This window comes from Drosophila obscura, unplaced genomic scaffold, assembly GCF_018151105.1.
Source record: "Drosophila obscura isolate BZ-5 IFL unplaced genomic scaffold, ASM1815110v1 contig_14, whole genome shotgun sequence".
Taxonomy (NCBI): domain Eukaryota; kingdom Metazoa; phylum Arthropoda; class Insecta; order Diptera; family Drosophilidae; genus Drosophila; species Drosophila obscura.
This window is the reverse complement of record NW_024542724.1, coordinates 1,183,519-1,202,202: the sequence shown is the minus strand read 5'-3', so window position 1 is coordinate 1,202,202 and position 18,684 is coordinate 1,183,519. Positions and strand designations below refer to the sequence as shown.

Here is an 18,684-nt window from a genome sequence, read left to right as displayed (position 1 = left end):
TGCTCGGTTAAACTTTTGCAATTGAGTTGTGGATACAAATTAACTCAACTTGCTGTGAAAACTTTTCCTAAATAGCAACAGCAACAGCAACAACAGTGGCATTGGCAGTGGCAGCAACAGTGGAAACTCCGGCAGTGAACAGTGCGGCAGCTGTGGCAGTCAACAATAACATTTACCTACAGTAAATCAAAAGTTTTTCGAGCCCATTCTCAACATTTCTAAAGTACCGGCTGTCCAGTACAGTGATTTTCCATCTCCCTGTCCCAGTTTCACCCTTCCATCCACTCCATAGGCGGTCAAAACTTAGTTGGGGTTTCGACCAAATATTATGTGAAAATTCTCTTCTCAATTGTTTACTTCGAAAACAATTAGGTTTAATGGAAATATCATTCAGTTAGGAGGTTTTTAGAGTGGATAATGCTGGATTAATTATAAAGTACACAAAATGTTCATTAATTTGTATGGGAATTACACATAACACACACATAACTTTAATCATCTCAAGTCCTTAAGGTTAGGCTAGGCTTAAAAGGTGGGTACAATAGCAGTGTTACTTATTCGTACTACAGATTCCAATGCTGAAGCATAAGATGCCCTTGCAGATCCTATCTTAGCTGTAGGACGTCTGTCTGGACGTTGATATGCGATGACTGCACCATCAAGTGGCCCATGCGACACCAAGTCGAAGCCTGTTACGCGCGGAACCCAGTCAGAAACGCAGCGCCTCCCCCCGCCCAACCGACCGAGGGGCGCTGCCGCATGACGCGCGACGCGTGTTACCCAACCGATCGCGAGCATGCAGGAAAGAATTAAAGGAAGAGGAAGGGAATTCGTGGTGGATATTATAAGGTTGAAGGAATTATAGTCCGAGCATAAGACCCTAAACGGTTCATGCAAGGAATTATTCGATCTACAAAGTGGAAGGAACAAAGGAATAAAGTTTCTAGTGGATCTAATAGGAATCGTGAAGTTTATACGGCTAAACAAGTCGGGGCTATCTACGTCACCCTTGATCAAGTTGTGCATAAAAATCACACCAAGCATTTTTCTACGACTAACTAGGGTTGGCAGGTTCATTAAAAGCAATCTACGAGGGTAAGATGGCAGTACTTACACTTCTTACACTGCAACTGATCTGAGTACATTGCGATAAAAGCTAGAAAAATAAATTTTACTAATTCTGTAGACATTCCAAGGAGTGTGATTCCACTCGTGCCAGCTATTTCAGACGACACTTTCGACTCCTAATGTTTTTTACAGCATCAAAATATACATTTTAAGCTACTGTATTATGGAATTCCAAAGATACTTAGAGCTAACGAACTTCCTAATGAACTTAAACCATTCCTTTCAACAAAAACAAATGCAAGCAAAAACTGATTATTACCAAAAATTTGACAAAATTTAATCAAAGCAAACCTGAAAATGGCCAACGGCAACCTCTCGTTCCGACTCACTTACAGAATTTCATTCACTTAATCAATTTGCTCGGCCAGGTGACAATTAAACTGAAGGTAGAGGACAGCCCTGGGCACCGAAAACGAAGAAGAAATTTAATTAGCTATTTGTCGCCCTAAAACTGGGAGGGAAATCAAATGGGAAAACAGTTTAAACGGAGACGAGTATGGCAGATGCCTCTGTTCAGTCTTGTGGATAATATTTCAGTGTCGTGCAATCACTAATAATAAGCCAAACAAACAAATCGATAAACTCCGACCTAGACGGCACTCTTAATTGTGGCAAGTAAATTTATGTTACTTACTCAGGCTAACCCGACTAATGTGGCAAACAGTTCTCTTTCCGTTCCGTTCCGTGTCGTTGCGGTTCGAACCCCATCAATTTTAATCGAAACTGAACCCCAAAACAGAGGCAGAAGCTAATCAAATCTAAAGATGGACACGTGCCGGACCGCACTTAATTGATTTCAATTTGGCCACTCAAAGTGCCACAAATTACAAGTGGGGGCGCTTTCATAAATTTGCGTTGGAGGAGACACTTTGGACTAATTTGCGACACATTCCCGTCAAATAAAAAAAGAGAAAGAAAACTTTACCACCAAAAAAGAAAAACAACAACTGCGCCAAAAGGGAAATGACAAAAATCAGGCAGCCGCTCAAAACCAAAAGAATGGCAGACAGAAAAAGAGGCAGGGAAAATGGAGAATGGAATGAAAAAAACCTTGAAAAAAAAGCGTTGAAAATTAAGTGGAAATGAATTGCTCGCTTGAATTTCAATGGAGCGTCCGGCACGTTAATGTTTACTCAAGTGGAAATCGAGTCACTCGCGATGAGTTTCAGTCTCCGCTACCATTCTCGAGCACCTTCCCCTTCCCGACCACCACCCACAACCACACCAAGTCCGTTTCCGTTCAAGAACTTTTCACGAAAACCACAAAAAAAAACAAGAAGTGCGGGTCGAAGCTTTTGATACCCTTGCAGATCAATGTTTTTTCTTTTAAAACATATATGAAAAAGTCGCTCTACTTGGCAATGCTATGGAGGATCACATGAACATTTTGTTGTTGTTAATAATTAACAATAATAATACCCTCAGCCAGAGTATTAACACAGAATCCCACCCAAAATAAAAATAAAGAAAACCTTGAGCTAAAATTGCGCAAAGACAACCAGCGAAAAGTCAAGCAAAGGCTGCTGCGGCAAAAGCAGAAAGAAAAGAAATGGGAAAAGCAGAAAAGCAATTTCTAACTGGCTGCACGGACTGACTGAGTGACTGAACGATGTGTTTGGCGTTTGTCATCTCAATTAGTTTGGGGTTTCTGTGTGTGTCGATTTGGGGGAGACAACGGACCCATCTATCAACGTAAATGGATGTTTTTATCCAAAGAGCAGATCTCGAGAAAGTTAAGAGTAGCTTCACTAGAAGATACTTAAATTATTCGCACAATATTTTCGCTATATTTGTCGAATGGGAAAAGATTCTACAGCTTTTGGATCCATATTTAAAAAAAACTATGATAAAATATAAAATGTCATGCTGTTGGTAAATGCAAATCCCAGGAGCAGTGAAGTTATCTTTGCACAGGGGCCCAATCACAACCAATACAGTTCTACTCCGGTTGAGATTAAAAACTGTTATCAATTCGCGCCACGAAGACATGAAATGTGGTCCGCTTAGGCAAAATATTAACTTATTCATTTAAACATGAAAAATATTCAATTTAAATATGTAAAATATTAAATTTAAATACAAAATATATTAAATTTAAATATGAAATATATTAAATTTAAATATGAAATATATTAAATTTAAATATAAGATATGTTAAATTTAAATATGAAATATATTAAATTTAAATATGAAAATTATTAAATTTTAATATGAAATATATTAAATCTAAATATTAAATATATTTATTTCCAAATGTAAGTGAGAAATGTTCAATTTTAATACAACCAACTATAGTGCATAGGATAAAAATCAATGGCATAAATATTAAAATCTAAGTAAAAATGTTAAAATTTCAGGGCGTTTTTCTATGGGTGTAGAACCCAATCAGAGAACCAATCCACTATTTGATATAGTTCATGAACGATTTGTTTTGAAGTCTTAACCGATTAAAATTCAGCCCTATTTACACTCATTCCTGCTAAATTGATTTGAAATATTGTGGCCTCTGTAAGAATACCTGTGGGTAATAAACCATCAACCAGCAACAAAGCTACTGGAGAGCATGTGTGTGTGTGTGTGACCTTCATGGTATAATTATTAAGCTCATAATCCAGTCCCAACTTTTGAATATTTTTTATGTCATGTCTAACTTTTGGCTAGACTGAAAATCAGTTTAGTTCAGTTCGGACTATATGCTTAAATAATCCCCAGACGGAGTTTAATTCACAGCACACACACACAGTGACTGGGGCAGGGGTGGGGGTAGGGGCAGGGACAAAACCCACTTGTCAGGGCATTAAAAGCGTCTGAGCGCGGGCTGTAAAGTCTGCACATTTGTTTTGGAGTTGGCCATAACCCATAAGCCATAACCGTATTTAGCCGCAAAAATCCGGATCATGTTCGAGTTAGTTTATTACTTCATTTTTAGTAGCTGCCAATTTCAGGCAACAAACAACGGACAAAACACAACAGGAGACTGTCGGGGAGGGAAACGGGGGCGGCTGTAGATGTGGATGGGCAATGAACTCTGATCCTGGATCGCTCTACTTATGTCCAGGATATGAACTGCACTTGCTACGCACCCAACTAACCCGCACACAGTTTTCCCACCTCTCTGTAGAGCTCCATGCATTGTCCGGCTTTTATGGCACGTTGTAAACATTGCGCATAAACTTTGCACTAAAGTGTTGTCGTATAAATTGTATTATGGCAGCTCCCTGGATGGTCATTCCATAAGGTTACCAAGCACGGAATGGGGTTATGGAATAAGGGGACTTGTTTGCACTCGCCAGACAAAGCTGTGCACCCTCCACAATAGGGGCAAAAAAAGTAAAAGTTTTATCCTGCCACTCGTCCTCAAACCCGGGTTTTGTTTTACTTTTTAACTTTTTTTTCTTTCTCTGTTGTTAAACAAGTGCTTACAGACAGTGCGTCTCATGAGTGACACATGATGGCCGATATGGGGAAGGGAGACAATTAAAGCTTGCAGCATAAACCTGTTCTAATTGCCAAAAAAAAGTCTCTAAACAAACTCGTTTAAATTTATCCTCTACAACCTCTTCTACCATAACGAAACGCACTGTTTAAGGCCATATATATGTATATAGATAGATAGATATACAAAGCAGTGGTTGTGTCCGTAGCAAGATATTTATCTGTTTTGGCTTAGCGTTGCTTTTAATTACAATTGTTGTGGCTAGCTTTTTGTTGAACTTGCCTCCGAGAGACAGAGACAGAGAGAGAGAGATACACGCAGAACAAAGACTAAAGTCTGCCCGAGGCTGCTGTTTGACTAGCGAAAAATCTGTTGATATTCGGCCATCTCTATCTCCTTCTGTCAGTCAGCCCAACCAACGAGACTGTCAGTCAGCCAGACAGAAACTTAACTACCTCCTCTATGCCTCAGTTAGCTGATTCTCCGTTTCGGGGTAAGTAAATTGCATTTTCACGCCCAGATGCAACGCATTCGATTCAACTTTTACAGTTTCTGGCAGCCAACTGCCAGCGTGGTCGTCCTCGTCATCATTGGCACTGGACGGATGGGCCTGGGCCATTTTGTCTTCATCTGCATCCTCTTTCACTTACTTTTGCCCTTTCCTTTCACTCCTTCTGTTTGGATTTTACACCTCTGCAAAGGGTATGGTAATTTTGATCAGAGCCTTGGACCGTGCAGGAACTTTGCATTTGTGAACCCATAAAATAAACGATCCTTCTGTAATCCCTGTACGTGTTACTATGCAAATTATTCCACCAATTGTATACGTATCAAGTTGAAATTTAGCATGGAATATTATTAGAAACAGATCCTAGACCAGTAAGTGGAACGGTTCAGAAAAGAACGCTTGGGTCCCACCTACAGGACTTCTCAGGATATATATAAATTATTACGATTTCATTCCATTTCAGTACTATTATCGCATAATCGCCAAGGGTATTCGAAACTTCATTCGGCAATTTCTTGGTTGGTTTTTAGAGTCCGTTCTTGCATCAGTTTGATCCACATTGTGTTGAAGGCCGACGCCTTGTCTGATTTGTGGCAGTGAATTGGCTTGATTCGTTTTCATTTCGTGACCATTATTTCGGAGAAAGGACTGGCACAGATAGGCTGCTGTAGAGAGAAATCAAGGGACGCTGAATATGCAGAATGCATATCCAGTGCCCTCAGCCTTGCTTCCTCCTTGTTTTCCTTTGGGCCGCCAGACATTTTGCATCTAAACTCATTTGCATGATTTTTCATTTTCCCCAGACCCGTACCCCGTTCCCCGCACCCCATTTTCCACACCCACCATGCTCCTCTCGCTATCCTTTTGCTGTTGCTCTTAGTGTTCATTACACAGGCCAACAAATAGGCATCTGAGACGGAGCCGGAGGAGTGTGCTGGCCGGACCATCGGGAGGCATCTTTTGCGTTCGCTTTTGGCATTTTCAATCAAATTTTCGATTTTAATTTCGATGCCAAATGGAATGTGTTGAATGGTGTAGTCAAGTACTCAAAATGTACTAAATGTTCGAGAAACATGAATAGAGAATCGTTAAAAGGGTTAAAGAGGTTAAAGAGCTTAAATGGGAGAAAGCAACTTAAAAATATGTGGGGGAGTGGATTAGAATACAAAAGGAGATGTGCAATGAAAATTTTAACTCACAAATTCAAGAAAATCGAGTGATGCTACCACAAATCGATCAATTGCCGAAATATATCAGCTATTTAGTAAACCATTGAATATTTTACTTCTACTTAAAGCGAAGTACCAAGCAGTAACTTGGTCCTCATCGGTACTGGCTTGACAATCGCTAAGGCAGCATACAATATGAGGATAAAACCATTGAATATTATTCCAATAAGAGTAAATGGATTTATGCATAAAAAAAACATTCCCATATTAAAATTGCATTATAATTTTACAACATAAATTCAATATTCTGCTAAACAGTGATATTCTTTTCTACATTTTCGATGCTGTTGCTATTTTATAATCCTAGTGCGAAAACAAAAAATATTTTCAATAATTTAATTGGCAAAACAATGCAAAAAGTCCCCCAAATACAGAGAAATGGTGAGCGAAATCCAAAGAGAGTGGGAGAGAAAGAGCCATTGCGTGCGCCGCTGAGTCATAAATCATAGTTAACGGTTTTTTTGCGCCACGATTCTTTGTTCTTTTCATTCTACTTCGTTCTTTCATTCTGGTTTGTTGGTGTTCTATTCCCTTTTGCTGCGCCCACGGCGACTGTCAGTTTTGAAGGCCGCGACACGCGCCCGTATCGCAGCGGAGCGGAGCGAACAGACCGTGGGCCAAAGCGGTGACAGTAGATGGGAGGGGGAGTAGTGCGTGGAAAGAGCATGGGAATAACTGTCCCTTGACTTCTCTGTCTCTCACTGCTCACATTTGTAGTGCACCAAAGCAGGGGAGCAGCCAGAGAGGAGCAGCAGCAGAGCAGCATCTACAAATTGGCCGCATTTCCTTTTGCCTAAAGTTCGCCCTGGACCTTTGGCCAATGATGATGATGACGACGATGACTCAACCCTGAGGTGGCCTGGCACAGTAATATTTTTTGTCGGCTTTTGTTATACTCTTGGCAAGGATGGTATTAGGAGTTAACTGAGATGTTTGTAATACATAGAAGAACAACTCAAAAATGGTTTGCACTAAAGAAAACTTCCGTTTTGGTGGTCTGGTCTGCATAAAATACAAAAATGACTTTACACAATATAAATTAGCAGTTTCTGTCAGGGACTGTAATCATTATAAGTTTTATTAAAAAAAATTTACAATAATGATTAAATTTTTGGTTTTTAAAACATTTTTTTCTTTCTTTTAAAAATTTAAATTTAAAATCATGGTGGGAAATGCATAGATTATCATTTAAGATGAATAATGGTATATTCCGCGCTTGGAATGATTTTTTTACTAGCGGTCTAGGTATGTATTCATTAGCCGATTACTGAACTTGAAATTACTGAATTATTAACATAAAAAATGTAGAAAAACAGATTAACCATAGGTGGGAACATATGCTGCTCGAACTGGAAGGGTATCTGCAGTAAGCTGTCTTGCATTTTTATTGTTTCCCTTGCCATCAATGCTTTTGCTGCAATTTAGGTTTTAGTTTTTGCCTGTGTGTTTGTGTGGGACTGTACTTTTTTTTTTGGATTTTTTCCCTTTGCTGCATTTGACATTTGGTGACTTTTGCTTGTGCGCGCGTAATTTATGTGAGTTTTGCTCCGTGAAGTTTGTTTTTGGTTCGAGGGCAGTGCAATGACACAGAGGCGGAGTGGAGAGTGTGGAGAAAAAACAAAAAAAATTGAGTAGAGTATGTACTTGAACAACTAAAACTACCAACAAGTTTATATGAAAAGACAGTAGAGTGTGGCAGCAGCACCACCACCACAAACAACAACAATAACTGTTGAAACTTTGTCGCATAAGTTTCGCTGCCTCACATACTATAAGTGGGTTTACAATACAATCTCCCTCTGTGAGTCTCTCTAAACCTGTTTTTATACGAACCCTTTTCCACCAGAGCCACGAAAGCCACAGCAGTAAGTGTGAAAGCCAACAGGGCCTACCATTTCGTCGGTGGAAAACTTGTCGTGCCAGAGCCGCTTAAGTGTATCAACATCTTTGTCCTTGTCTGCCGCACAATCAGCTCAATGTTTGTTTGCTGTGTTCTCTGCTTGTTGTTTGTTCGTGTTTGTTTGTCCCGTTGTCTTTGTGCTTGCTACATGGACAAACAGTTGGCGGTGCAACGAAGGGAACCCGTGTAATTCATATTCATTAGCTGCCCCATTGTGTCATTGTCATGAAATTGTAATTCTACCGAGAATTTGCTAATAATTAAGTGTTCTCGTTGGCAACTGGGGAAAGAGCAGCGGAGGGGGCTGTGGAATGAGCAGTCCAAGTCCAAGCTGCAGCAATAAGTAGTATCAACAGCTGTTGCAAAACAAACTCACAGGTAATGAAATATTAAGGAATTACTCAAGATCTGGTCTGTGGTAAAGAAGGAAACAAAATAAAACAAATTAGTGGTCCAAGAGGTGGTTATAAAATGTTTAATTGAATTTATTAATTTAATTTATTGCTCCTCTTTGGCACGCAGATCCCTTCATCCGAAACAGGACTCTTTCTTTCTAGAAGAATGGAGATCTTCTTCGGTGCAGTTAATGTGGACCGAAGCTGTATTTGTGGCACAATATGGCAGTTTCATTTTTAGTTTGTGTTTTATGAACAAGCGAATTTAATTTGGTTTTTTTTCTAATATACTTCGTCAAGCGCTGTCAGTTGCTCTGTTTGTTGCTTGTTTACTCCATTTTAATTGAATTTCAGTTTAGCTGCAAGTGCCTTCTGTGTCAACAACAACAACTGCAGCATGAAACTGGTCAAATTTGACGAAAATCTAATTAAATTAGCTGGGAAGAGGTAAATACTCTGTACGTTCACGGCGAAGTAAATGTCAATGGTTCAGACTGATTTGGCGGTATGTTAGTGGATTTTTTATGGATAGAAAAAGTTGCTGTATATATACACTATAAGTTGACAGGAAACTTTAGTTATTTCAAATCTGAATAAAAAATTATACCTTTGAAACCACTACAGAGAGAGCTATGAATGTAATTCTGAAGGGAAATTACATATATTTTCTTAGTCGTTCCTGTACATACACACCTGTACAGTGTACAGTGTACGGCGTACACTCATCCAAAGATTATGAACGTCAAAGAAATATGGTGAACGAAATTAAATAAAAGATGATTCTGTTACCCAGTCTCTGTTGATGACAAACCTTTAATATTGTGCATCCAAAATAAAGAAAGCTTCCATAATTGGAATAAGTAAAAACTCCCTCAAAGGAAACATGCTCCAACTTAAATGTTGAAGTATAAGGGTACAATAATCTGGCTAGATAGTTGGCCACACCCACACAAACACCCTACGAGGTGAGCAAGTATCAGAGTGGGGAGGAGTGGGTGGCAGTAGTATCGAAGCAGCAGGGAGGCTGCCAACTTTATTTAACTGTTTGCCAAGCTGTCAAGCGCTAGCTAACTGCCAACACACACTCCTACGCGGACACACACACACACACACACACACAAAGAGACACCCACAACAGGCTTCCAGGTGATCCAGGTATTGGTTTCGGTTTTGGCTAGCGGTTTGTTTGGGGGCGGGTAATGGTATAGAGATGGGGTATAGAAGTAGATATAGAGAGAGTCGGGAATAGCGGATGGATGGGTGGTTGGGTGGTGGGGTGCCAGTGCAAAGCCAAAAAGGAAACGCGGTACATTTGCGCTCAACGTGTTTGCCTTTTGGAACGTTTTACGCTTCGATTGCAGTGCAGGCAAAGGCAGAAAGCAACGGTACACACAGGTGGAGGGAGATGGAGTAAGGGGCGGGACACAGGATGCAAGCTTTTGGGATCCGCAGCCTTTGATACCCTTGGCATATTGAACATTCATCCGAATTTGATTTAATTTTCATGTGAAATGAAGAAACATTAAAATGTTATTTTTTTTAATTTTTAAGAACTTTGAACTGATCGTTAGCGTTTTGATAGAATTATTTTATGACGATCGAGAAATTATACCCAAATTATATGGCATGGAAAATGTTTTCTTTAATGCGTATGCAAAAGTCTTTCAAAAGTCCAAAGAAATATCCATTTCACGGTTATAAAATAACGAAAGAGGGAAAGAGAACCTTCGCTTTAATCTTACTGCCAAGAACGAGAGAGAACATGGTGGGTGGGGGGCAGAATACAAAAACAAAAAACACAAAACCAACAAACTGCAAACCAACATCAAGCATATCATTGCACTGGGGGAACGTGGGAGACATCTGTATGTGTGTGTGTGTGGTATTGCAAAAATTAAATTTTAAATATTTATAAACTGCAGCCTGCACAGTGGGAGCCAGAAGAGGGGGGCATGGGCGATAGTGTGGGTCGGGGGGCGGGTACTCGTAGGCAAGCAGCCGGCTCCAATAAAAGGAATTTGCAATTGGTCTGATTGGCTTTTAATCGCAGCAGACAGTTTTTAATAAATATGCATAACCGTTTGCCATTCCAATTTGAATTGCAATACAGTGAAGGCTTTTGCGGATGGACGTCCAAGGAGGAATAACTTTTCTTCGATGGAAATGTAGAGAAGGCTCTGCTGGGAAGGGAAACCCTTTCATTTCAGGCACACTGAAACCAGAGGGCTCTTCTTTGTTCTCAAGAAGCTGTGATAAGTACTGTGATACTCTCATACAATTAGACGGAGATCTCTGCCTTAAAAAGGCTGAAATTAAAGTTGAAAATTAAAAGTTTTCCATGTAAAGTCTAAATCCGCCTGTTGATAATTTACTGTACAATTAATGATCCCTCAAGCGGACTCTCCCGATTCATTCATTCCCAGAGCCCTAGGTTGCCTGCCAGAGAGTTGGTTGAACAGAAATAAATAAAAATATTCCGCTTAAAGGAAATATCCATCAGCAGTGCTTCAACTGTAGCCCCACCTTGCCACACCCCCGCTCATTGGAAAGGAAGATGGTTCAACTTCTTACGGAAACGGATGCTCCACAGCGTAGCGGAAGACGAGAGCCGAAAGAATCGAGGGAAATTTATGATTTTGCCATAAAATCCTGTTGATATGTGGTCCCGTGCAAGGAAGCGCCTTGCTCCGTCTCTGCAACCCATTTCCCCCATTCTCTCCCACTTCACTCACCTCACAGCTGTTACTTATGCGCATATGTAGCACGTAGCACTCACACACACGCTTACACACACACACAGATATGCATTGCACACATCCTGCCTCCCCGCATCACATTGTTGCAATTGATGCTACTGAGCCGGAGCCAGAGCCAAAACCGGAGTCTGGGGTCTGGGGTCCCCCCATAAGAAATGCAATCGGGCAAACGGCAATTTCGTAAATCGAAGGAAAAATTTTTAGCCACATCAACATCCCGGCTGCTCCGGCACACAGCATCGTGGGCAGGCAATCAAACATGGCTGCGATACAGGAACTCCGACTACCGAAACAGTTGTTGACTGTTTTCTGGCATCGATCTCATCACCATCATCATCATCGTCACCCTCCACAAGAACTCGTCTTCATCGTCACTTGTTTGGTGCTGTTTTGTCGCACCGACTGAGCTTATAAGCAGCCGCCCCCGCCGCTCGTCATATGCATGCCAGCATCGCTGGGATGCTGATGTACACTGGCAGAAATTCGCGAATTTTGTCTCTACTCTGGGAGGTGTTTGCTAGGAAAGACAATCTGGGAATACATTCTAGTTTAGAAACACATTCCCCAGGTTTTTTTGACTCTCGTGGGTTCTGTAAAATTATTTTTAATATTTTTAAAAATTTAATAAAGTTTATAAAATTTTTCAGATTCAAACTGTTTTAAAAAGGATTTTTTAATCCCCTAAACAGCCAAGTGTTAGCGGTTCTATTTGAGTAACGGTGTTGCTGATTACCAAATATACTCTTGTTACTTATTTAAATATTTTCAAAAACTTATTTACCATTCTTTGCAGTGCATGGGCTCGCCTGAACAGACTGTGCCAAAAGGCTTGTTTATTTGCTGGCAAAATTGTGAAATAATGTGCTGCAATCAATTCGCAATACATGCACCCTGACCCCGTCGCGTCCCGTCTCAGTCAGGCGCGGCAACGTTTGTGCAAAGGCAGTGGGGAAAAAAATTGTGTGCAGTGAAGCGTTTTGAAGTGGCAGCTGCCACAGAACCAACTGCAACTGCAACACAGCTCCCGGTGGCCCACTCTCCCGCTCTTTTCCGCTGTCAGAGGTAGTATGTTTGTGATGAATATGTTTACATCAATAACAAAAACTCCGGTTCAGAGCATCAATAATGCAAAATGAAGCGTTGCTCTGACTCCACTCGAATATAGTATACCCGGGACTCCTCTTCACCGATTGGGTCTTCTTGACATCCCCTTGCTCATCCTCATCCACAGCCAGGACACGTCAAAATGAGTTTACTTTGTGGTCTGATGGCTGCGATTGCAAACAGCTCTTGGAGTATGAAGCATCGAGAATGCAGTACACGGAGGAGTGCTTGACATCCTGCAGCCAAACAAAAAGGATTATGCAGGGACTGCAATAAAGGAACGACGACGGGTAATTTGAAGGTAGACAGAATCTACTTTTGTGGCATGCATTGGGGATTCCTTGTTGTCTGTTTAGTGGCGTGGAAGAGCTGGAAGAGCGAATCGGTTTCTAATTTATGAAATTTCATTTGCAGCGGATAATCCCCATGGGAGGGAGTTCCGTTCCACTGGGGAATTTTAATATATAAATTTGCACTCTGAAAAAAAACAGAAAGGGGAGTAAGGAGTAACCTTTGCAGTCTGTTACCTTTCAGAATTAAAAAAATCAAACAGTCGTACACATCACTCGTACGGATATACAGACATATAGAATATCAGAAACACACGTCTAACTTTTCAATAAAGTTCACAATTTATTACACAATTTATTTTACAAGCGATATACATACATTCCCATGGATACAATGAACTCTGAAGATGTGAAGGGTATACTGAAGGGTGGCAGCAGCGGGGTACAGCCGCAAGCAGGCCAGAAGACGGCCAAGTTCGATGAGCTAAATGTGCTGCAGACCTTCCATCCGGTAGGCAAGACCTATGGACACATGATCATTGACGAGCCGAAGACCCCGTTCGTGTTTGAGGATGACCTGCCCAAGGAGCTGGATACTGTTGAGCTGATAGAGAAGCTGCGCCTAACCTCGCAGTCGGAGACGCCTTCCTTTGGCATGGAGCAGGACTCTGATGACTCGTCGGATGACGACGACTTCCCCGAGTCCGTGGAAGAGAAGGTGCGGCGCCTGGAGTTCGAGCGTCGCCGCAAGCTGCACTACAAGGAGTACTTATCGGTACCGCTGGCCCGGCGCCTAATTGCCGAGGAGTTCGCTGACATGAGCACCTCAGAGGCGAGCTATGAGTCTGAGACGAGCTCCTGCATACTGGAGACCTGCCCGCAGTCGGACACCGACATGTTGGATGAAGACACCCAGTTATTTGATCACAGCTCTCCGACACAGAATCAGACTGATTTCGAGGGCGAAATCATCGAGCTTGAGCCGGGCTTTGATCCCAGCCACCCGTGCTACCAGCGGCTGTCTGCCGAGACTAAAGCCCCACGTCCCGACGAAACCCAAGAGGCCCTCCAGATTGCTTCGCTCGGCTATATGCGAAGCATGCCCTCGCTTCTCGGACGCGAGGAATATTCGGCGACCAAGCCTGTCCGTGTGCCCAATACCTCTATCGTGGTTCATCATGACCCCCACCAGAAGGACAAGAAGGACGCGACACCCAGCCGCGAGTAAAGGATGCATTAAATTCATTTTTCAGGCTGCTTTTGGCTTTTCGCTTGATTTGTTGAAATTATTCTGTTTATTGCAAAAAATTAATCATCAGCATGGAAAGTCCATTTCAATTCGTAGCTTAATTTGTTTATCCATGGGTTGTATGGTTGTATTTTAGTTCTTCCTCTGTCAGCTTTAGCCTCAATCCTTTTCCTGTTCAAAAGATATTCAGAATGTGTAAGCCATAGATATTCAACGTAAATCAATGGAGATTATCATTTTGTCTATACCTTTCGTAGAAAGTACCTTGTACCTTGTCAGTCCCACACATTAAAGAGGCTTCCCTTCGAAGACATTTTCAACCTTACAATTGAAATTCCTCTTTCAATTCGCTTGACTTTCACCCCCCAAATAAGCGGCTTATACCAATAAGAGCTAGAAATACCTTGGGCCGGGCTAATTGTTGTGATGCTGATATGATTAGAGCTCCACTGTCAGGCACTCTTCCTGTCCAAGTTCATTTGGCTGGCAGAATATTTAATTACGCCTTGACCTGCCTGTAATTACCATTAGCCAGGCAGATAGATATTCACAGATACAGGGACACCCTAACGATGCCACTTGGCCAAAGTTTTGTCTAATAACTTATTTCGGCATTTTGTTTTGTAATTGAAAATTCCTTTTGGCAGGCTGAAGCCCAGAGGAGTTTTCCTTCCGGCCCATCGCCATCGCCTGGCCATTGTTTGAAACGAATTCATTTTGATTTACTCACATTGTTCGCATCTTGGATTCAGCGTTCAGAGCTGTGCTGAAATCAGAGTGCCAACATTTAAGATAATGCCTGGGATTTTACACCTGAAAATCATTTAAAATAATTATGGAAAATGTTTAATTCATCCATGAAATGTTCGAGGCATTTTCGGTTTTATTATTATTCAGCTTTGGCCAATTCATTTGCAAATGAAAGAACAACACAAGCCTGCCCAAGGATTGTAGGGCGATGAGCGGAAAGTGTCATGAATATTCATGGGGGTCATGTTATCATTGAATAGATTTCAATTAGATTTATTTGCGAACACTTCAGTGTGGCGAAAACTAAATGGACAAAGTTGAGAAATGTTGGTGTAGGAAATTGACCTTGGTCAATTAAGACAAAGTCAGTTGAAATGAGTGTGACATTAATTTGGGAATTTAAATAATTTACAATAGTTATTTATTACAAGATATATAACAGGTCAAAGAAATGATTAAAAAAACAATGATTCAACAGAGTTTGACCTTTAACACGGAAATTCTAAAGTTATAAATTATATCTTATAATAACTATGTACATATTTAAGTATTGGCAATGCCTCGCCTTGCAGTTTATCATCCGAGAAAGGATCTCTTCAACCTACACTTGCTTCATTTCCTCTGTCTACTGCAGTTCCAAAAACCTTGTACAGGCATCCCATATCCGCTTCTCCGCCGCCACCGACAAGACAAGGTGCCAACAAAGAGCTAAGATGCGAAAATGAATGTCCAAATTGATGCTTATTAATTGCATATTGGATACGTTTGACAAGGCTTTTAAATGCGTTTAACTCGAAAAACACTTAAAATGGTAAACAACAGGGAGCCCACTCCCAACCCAAGATTGCATGGCGGAAAGCCTTTAATGCGAACTTGCCATTTGGCCAGGAACGATGGGCGAAATGAAATTTAAGTTGGCTCCAATTGATGGCCCAGACAACGCAACTGCAAACGCAAACGCAAACGCAAAACCCGACCTCGACCAGGGAAGAGCCGCAGCATCTTTGTCCCCATCTGGGTCTCCGGCATCCATCTCCGGCTCCGGCTCCGGGTCTGTCTCCTGCTACGCTTCCGCTTTCTCCGTCTCCGTAACAATTGCCGTGTACATTTCATTAAGTGCATAAGCCCGTCCGGCTGTCAGCGCTCTTCAGCTCCTCTGCTCCAGCTCCAGCTCAACCACTTTTCGCCTGTTCGTGTGGAGCGTTTTTAAGCCGGAAAATTATTTTTAATGCTATTTACAGGCACAAATGAAAATGCAAGCGCAAATAAAGGCCGCCAGCAGTCACGAACTGGCCAACAACTTAACTGGCATAAATGCCGACTGTCCGAAAAAGAACAACAATACACCCAGAAAAAAGCCCTGTGAATCGAATGGCCTTACACTTAGATTAAAAGTGTTATAATTGTTTAAAGAAAGTTACAACTTATCAATTAAATAACGATGGTTGTGGTTGGACTCCTCCCAAACGGCTCAACAGATCTTACTAAAATTTTTGTTGCATTTTTCAGCCTCCTAACACCCGCCATTTTTCATCGGCACTGATACTGATTCAAACGTGTTCCTGAAGTCCATTCGCACATTCAATTGCTCGTTCGGAGCAACGGAAATAGTTAATAATTGCAGAAATTGGTCAACAATTCAGTACAACATTTTAAATCGAAGGAAAAGTGTACTACAAAGTGGACTGCTGCAATGATGCAGCTTAGATTTGGGCACAATAGTTTTCACACAATCATGTAATCTAAAGACGAATTGATAAAAAATATTGTGCACTCATTTGCTCTTGAAAATTAATATTTTATTTAATTGGCAGGGCAGTTAGTTTTACCGAACAAATTAATATATTTGATTTAAATACATATATATACATATATTTAAAATATATTTATGTGAAGTCTATTTAATTTCATTGAACGTGAAAGTAAAAACTGAATATTTCATTTAAACTGGTTTAATTCTTTACACTTTGCCAGTTTTGTCTCAGTGTAAGGAGAAGTTATGCTGCAGTTGAGTATACCAACCAAAAGATACCCATTATTACGCTGAATCGAAGGTATAGATTGAGGCAACATTTAATTTGATTTGCTTAACGCTTAAGGGAACGTTTAAACGGAGAATGAAAGGACAGGTGGTTCGGGTGACAGGAAGGGTGATTCTGATTTCCCAAAAGGTATCCCATATATTATCATCTGTCTATTATACCATCTCCAATGAGCACAGGGTAATAAAACAAAAGAATACGAAAGAGGGAAAAGAGTACAACAAGACAATGGCAAGGCATAAGGAAAGCTTTAAAGCTGGAGGTCCTGTGCTGGACCTCAACCTGAGCGCGTGTCACTAAAAAAAAGTTGGTCTAAATATTTGCCAAGGAATTTCCGCTATTTGCGATGGCATTTCGTGTGGCATGCAGCACCAGCTACCGCACCAACTCCTGTTGCAGCTCCGGCCATGGCTACGACCATGGCACGCAAGGCAGGCCCTGTGAGAGACAGCAGCGGGTTAAGAGTGTGCTGGGCCACTTGAGTTGCATTTGCTTCGTGTGGCATCAATTTTCATTTTGATAAATTATAAAATGCCCAAGCGATGGCGCAGAACACAGCCTCATCACATATACCCCTCGCCACCAGACAACTAAATGGATTGCCTTGCCAGGCCAGCGTTAACCCATTGAGCGGCCTTGGGATCGGCAAGGCAAGGCGCCAACAAAGAGCTTAGATGCCAAAATGAATGGCAAAAATAATACAGGGAGATTCATGTCGAGGAGAGTTTGGTAGAGAATTGATTGTCATATCAATCATAGTAGCTGAAAGCGTTTCCAAAACACTTTTAAACCGTTTAGAAGAGTTGGTATGACTTTCTGAATTTTAAGACTTATGCTTGTAAGAGTTTGAAGTCTCGGTTTCAATATAGCAAAATATTTTGCTGATTCAGAATAAAACTATGTAAGTAGATATTGTACATACTTATAAGTAACAAGAAAGAATGTGTGAGTCGCCTCTGTGGACACGACTCTACTTTTATACCCGTACTCAGTCAGTATATAAATTTTGTGAGCTTATGATTTATTTGGAAGCTTAAAATATTTTTTTTTTTTACATTTTTTTGCTACTTCTGTTATCTACATCTATAATGTCTATTCCACATCTGAAATGTAGATTCTACATACACAATGTGAAATTTTGAAATACACTTGTAGCAGAGTGATATCACATGAGGCCAGCGTTAACCCATTGAGCGGCCTTGGGATCTGGAATGAAAATTTGGTTGCTCTAGCTCTTATAGTCTCTGAGAACTAGGCGCTCATCAGAACGGACAGATGAACAGACCACAAATACAATACACCCCATAACTCTTTTTGAGTACGGGTATAAAAAGTAAGTGGAGTAATTTATATTTCTAGATGATATCGAATTAAATTATTCATGTACATAAGTCATGAATGAAATTATTTTTAATGCTGAATAAGAAAGATTTCAATCCACTTTGTACGTAAGTGTCGCCGACTTATTATATTATTTATCTTAATGTTATCAAACTAATTCAAGTTGGAAATTATGATCGGCATGAATAAAGACTATCAGTAAATACAGAAACATTTGTCTGTCTTCTGAATGGTCTCATATAAATCGCATATATAGTTTAATCTTTAAACTCAATGGGTTAATGTGCATATCAGTGCTTGGAGTGAGCAGAACTAAATATAGAAATAAGAGGGGAAGAAGCGCATAGAAGAGTGTGCCAGCCCATCAGCATCATTAGGAGCTGGTCAGCGACTGGCGTCCGCTGAGTCCCATCCGAAACTCCGTCTCCGCCCACTAAATCCTCCACCACTGCAACGCTCAGCGTCATGTAAATGGAAAGTTGCAAGTGTGGCAAGCAAGTGACATTGTTTAATTGATTGCCACTCGTCTAGGGGTTTTCCATGCACACAGTTCGTG

The 18,684-nt window shown here is 40.9% G+C and overlaps 1 protein-coding gene across 1 annotated transcript; it reads left to right on the top strand.

The window, feature by feature from the left end:
- Positions 1–12,186: 12,186 nt before the first annotated feature.
- LOC111075160 (protein phosphatase inhibitor 2) lies at positions 12,187–14,077 on the top strand. Its single transcript, XM_022368285.2, has 2 exons — positions 12,187–12,414; positions 12,468–14,077. Exon 2 carries the CDS (start codon positions 13,132–13,134, stop codon positions 13,972–13,974), a length of 843 nt encoding a protein of 280 aa, XP_022223977.1. The 5' UTR covers positions 12,187–12,414; positions 12,468–13,131; the 3' UTR covers positions 13,975–14,077.
- Positions 14,078–18,684: the final 4,607 nt, after the last annotated feature.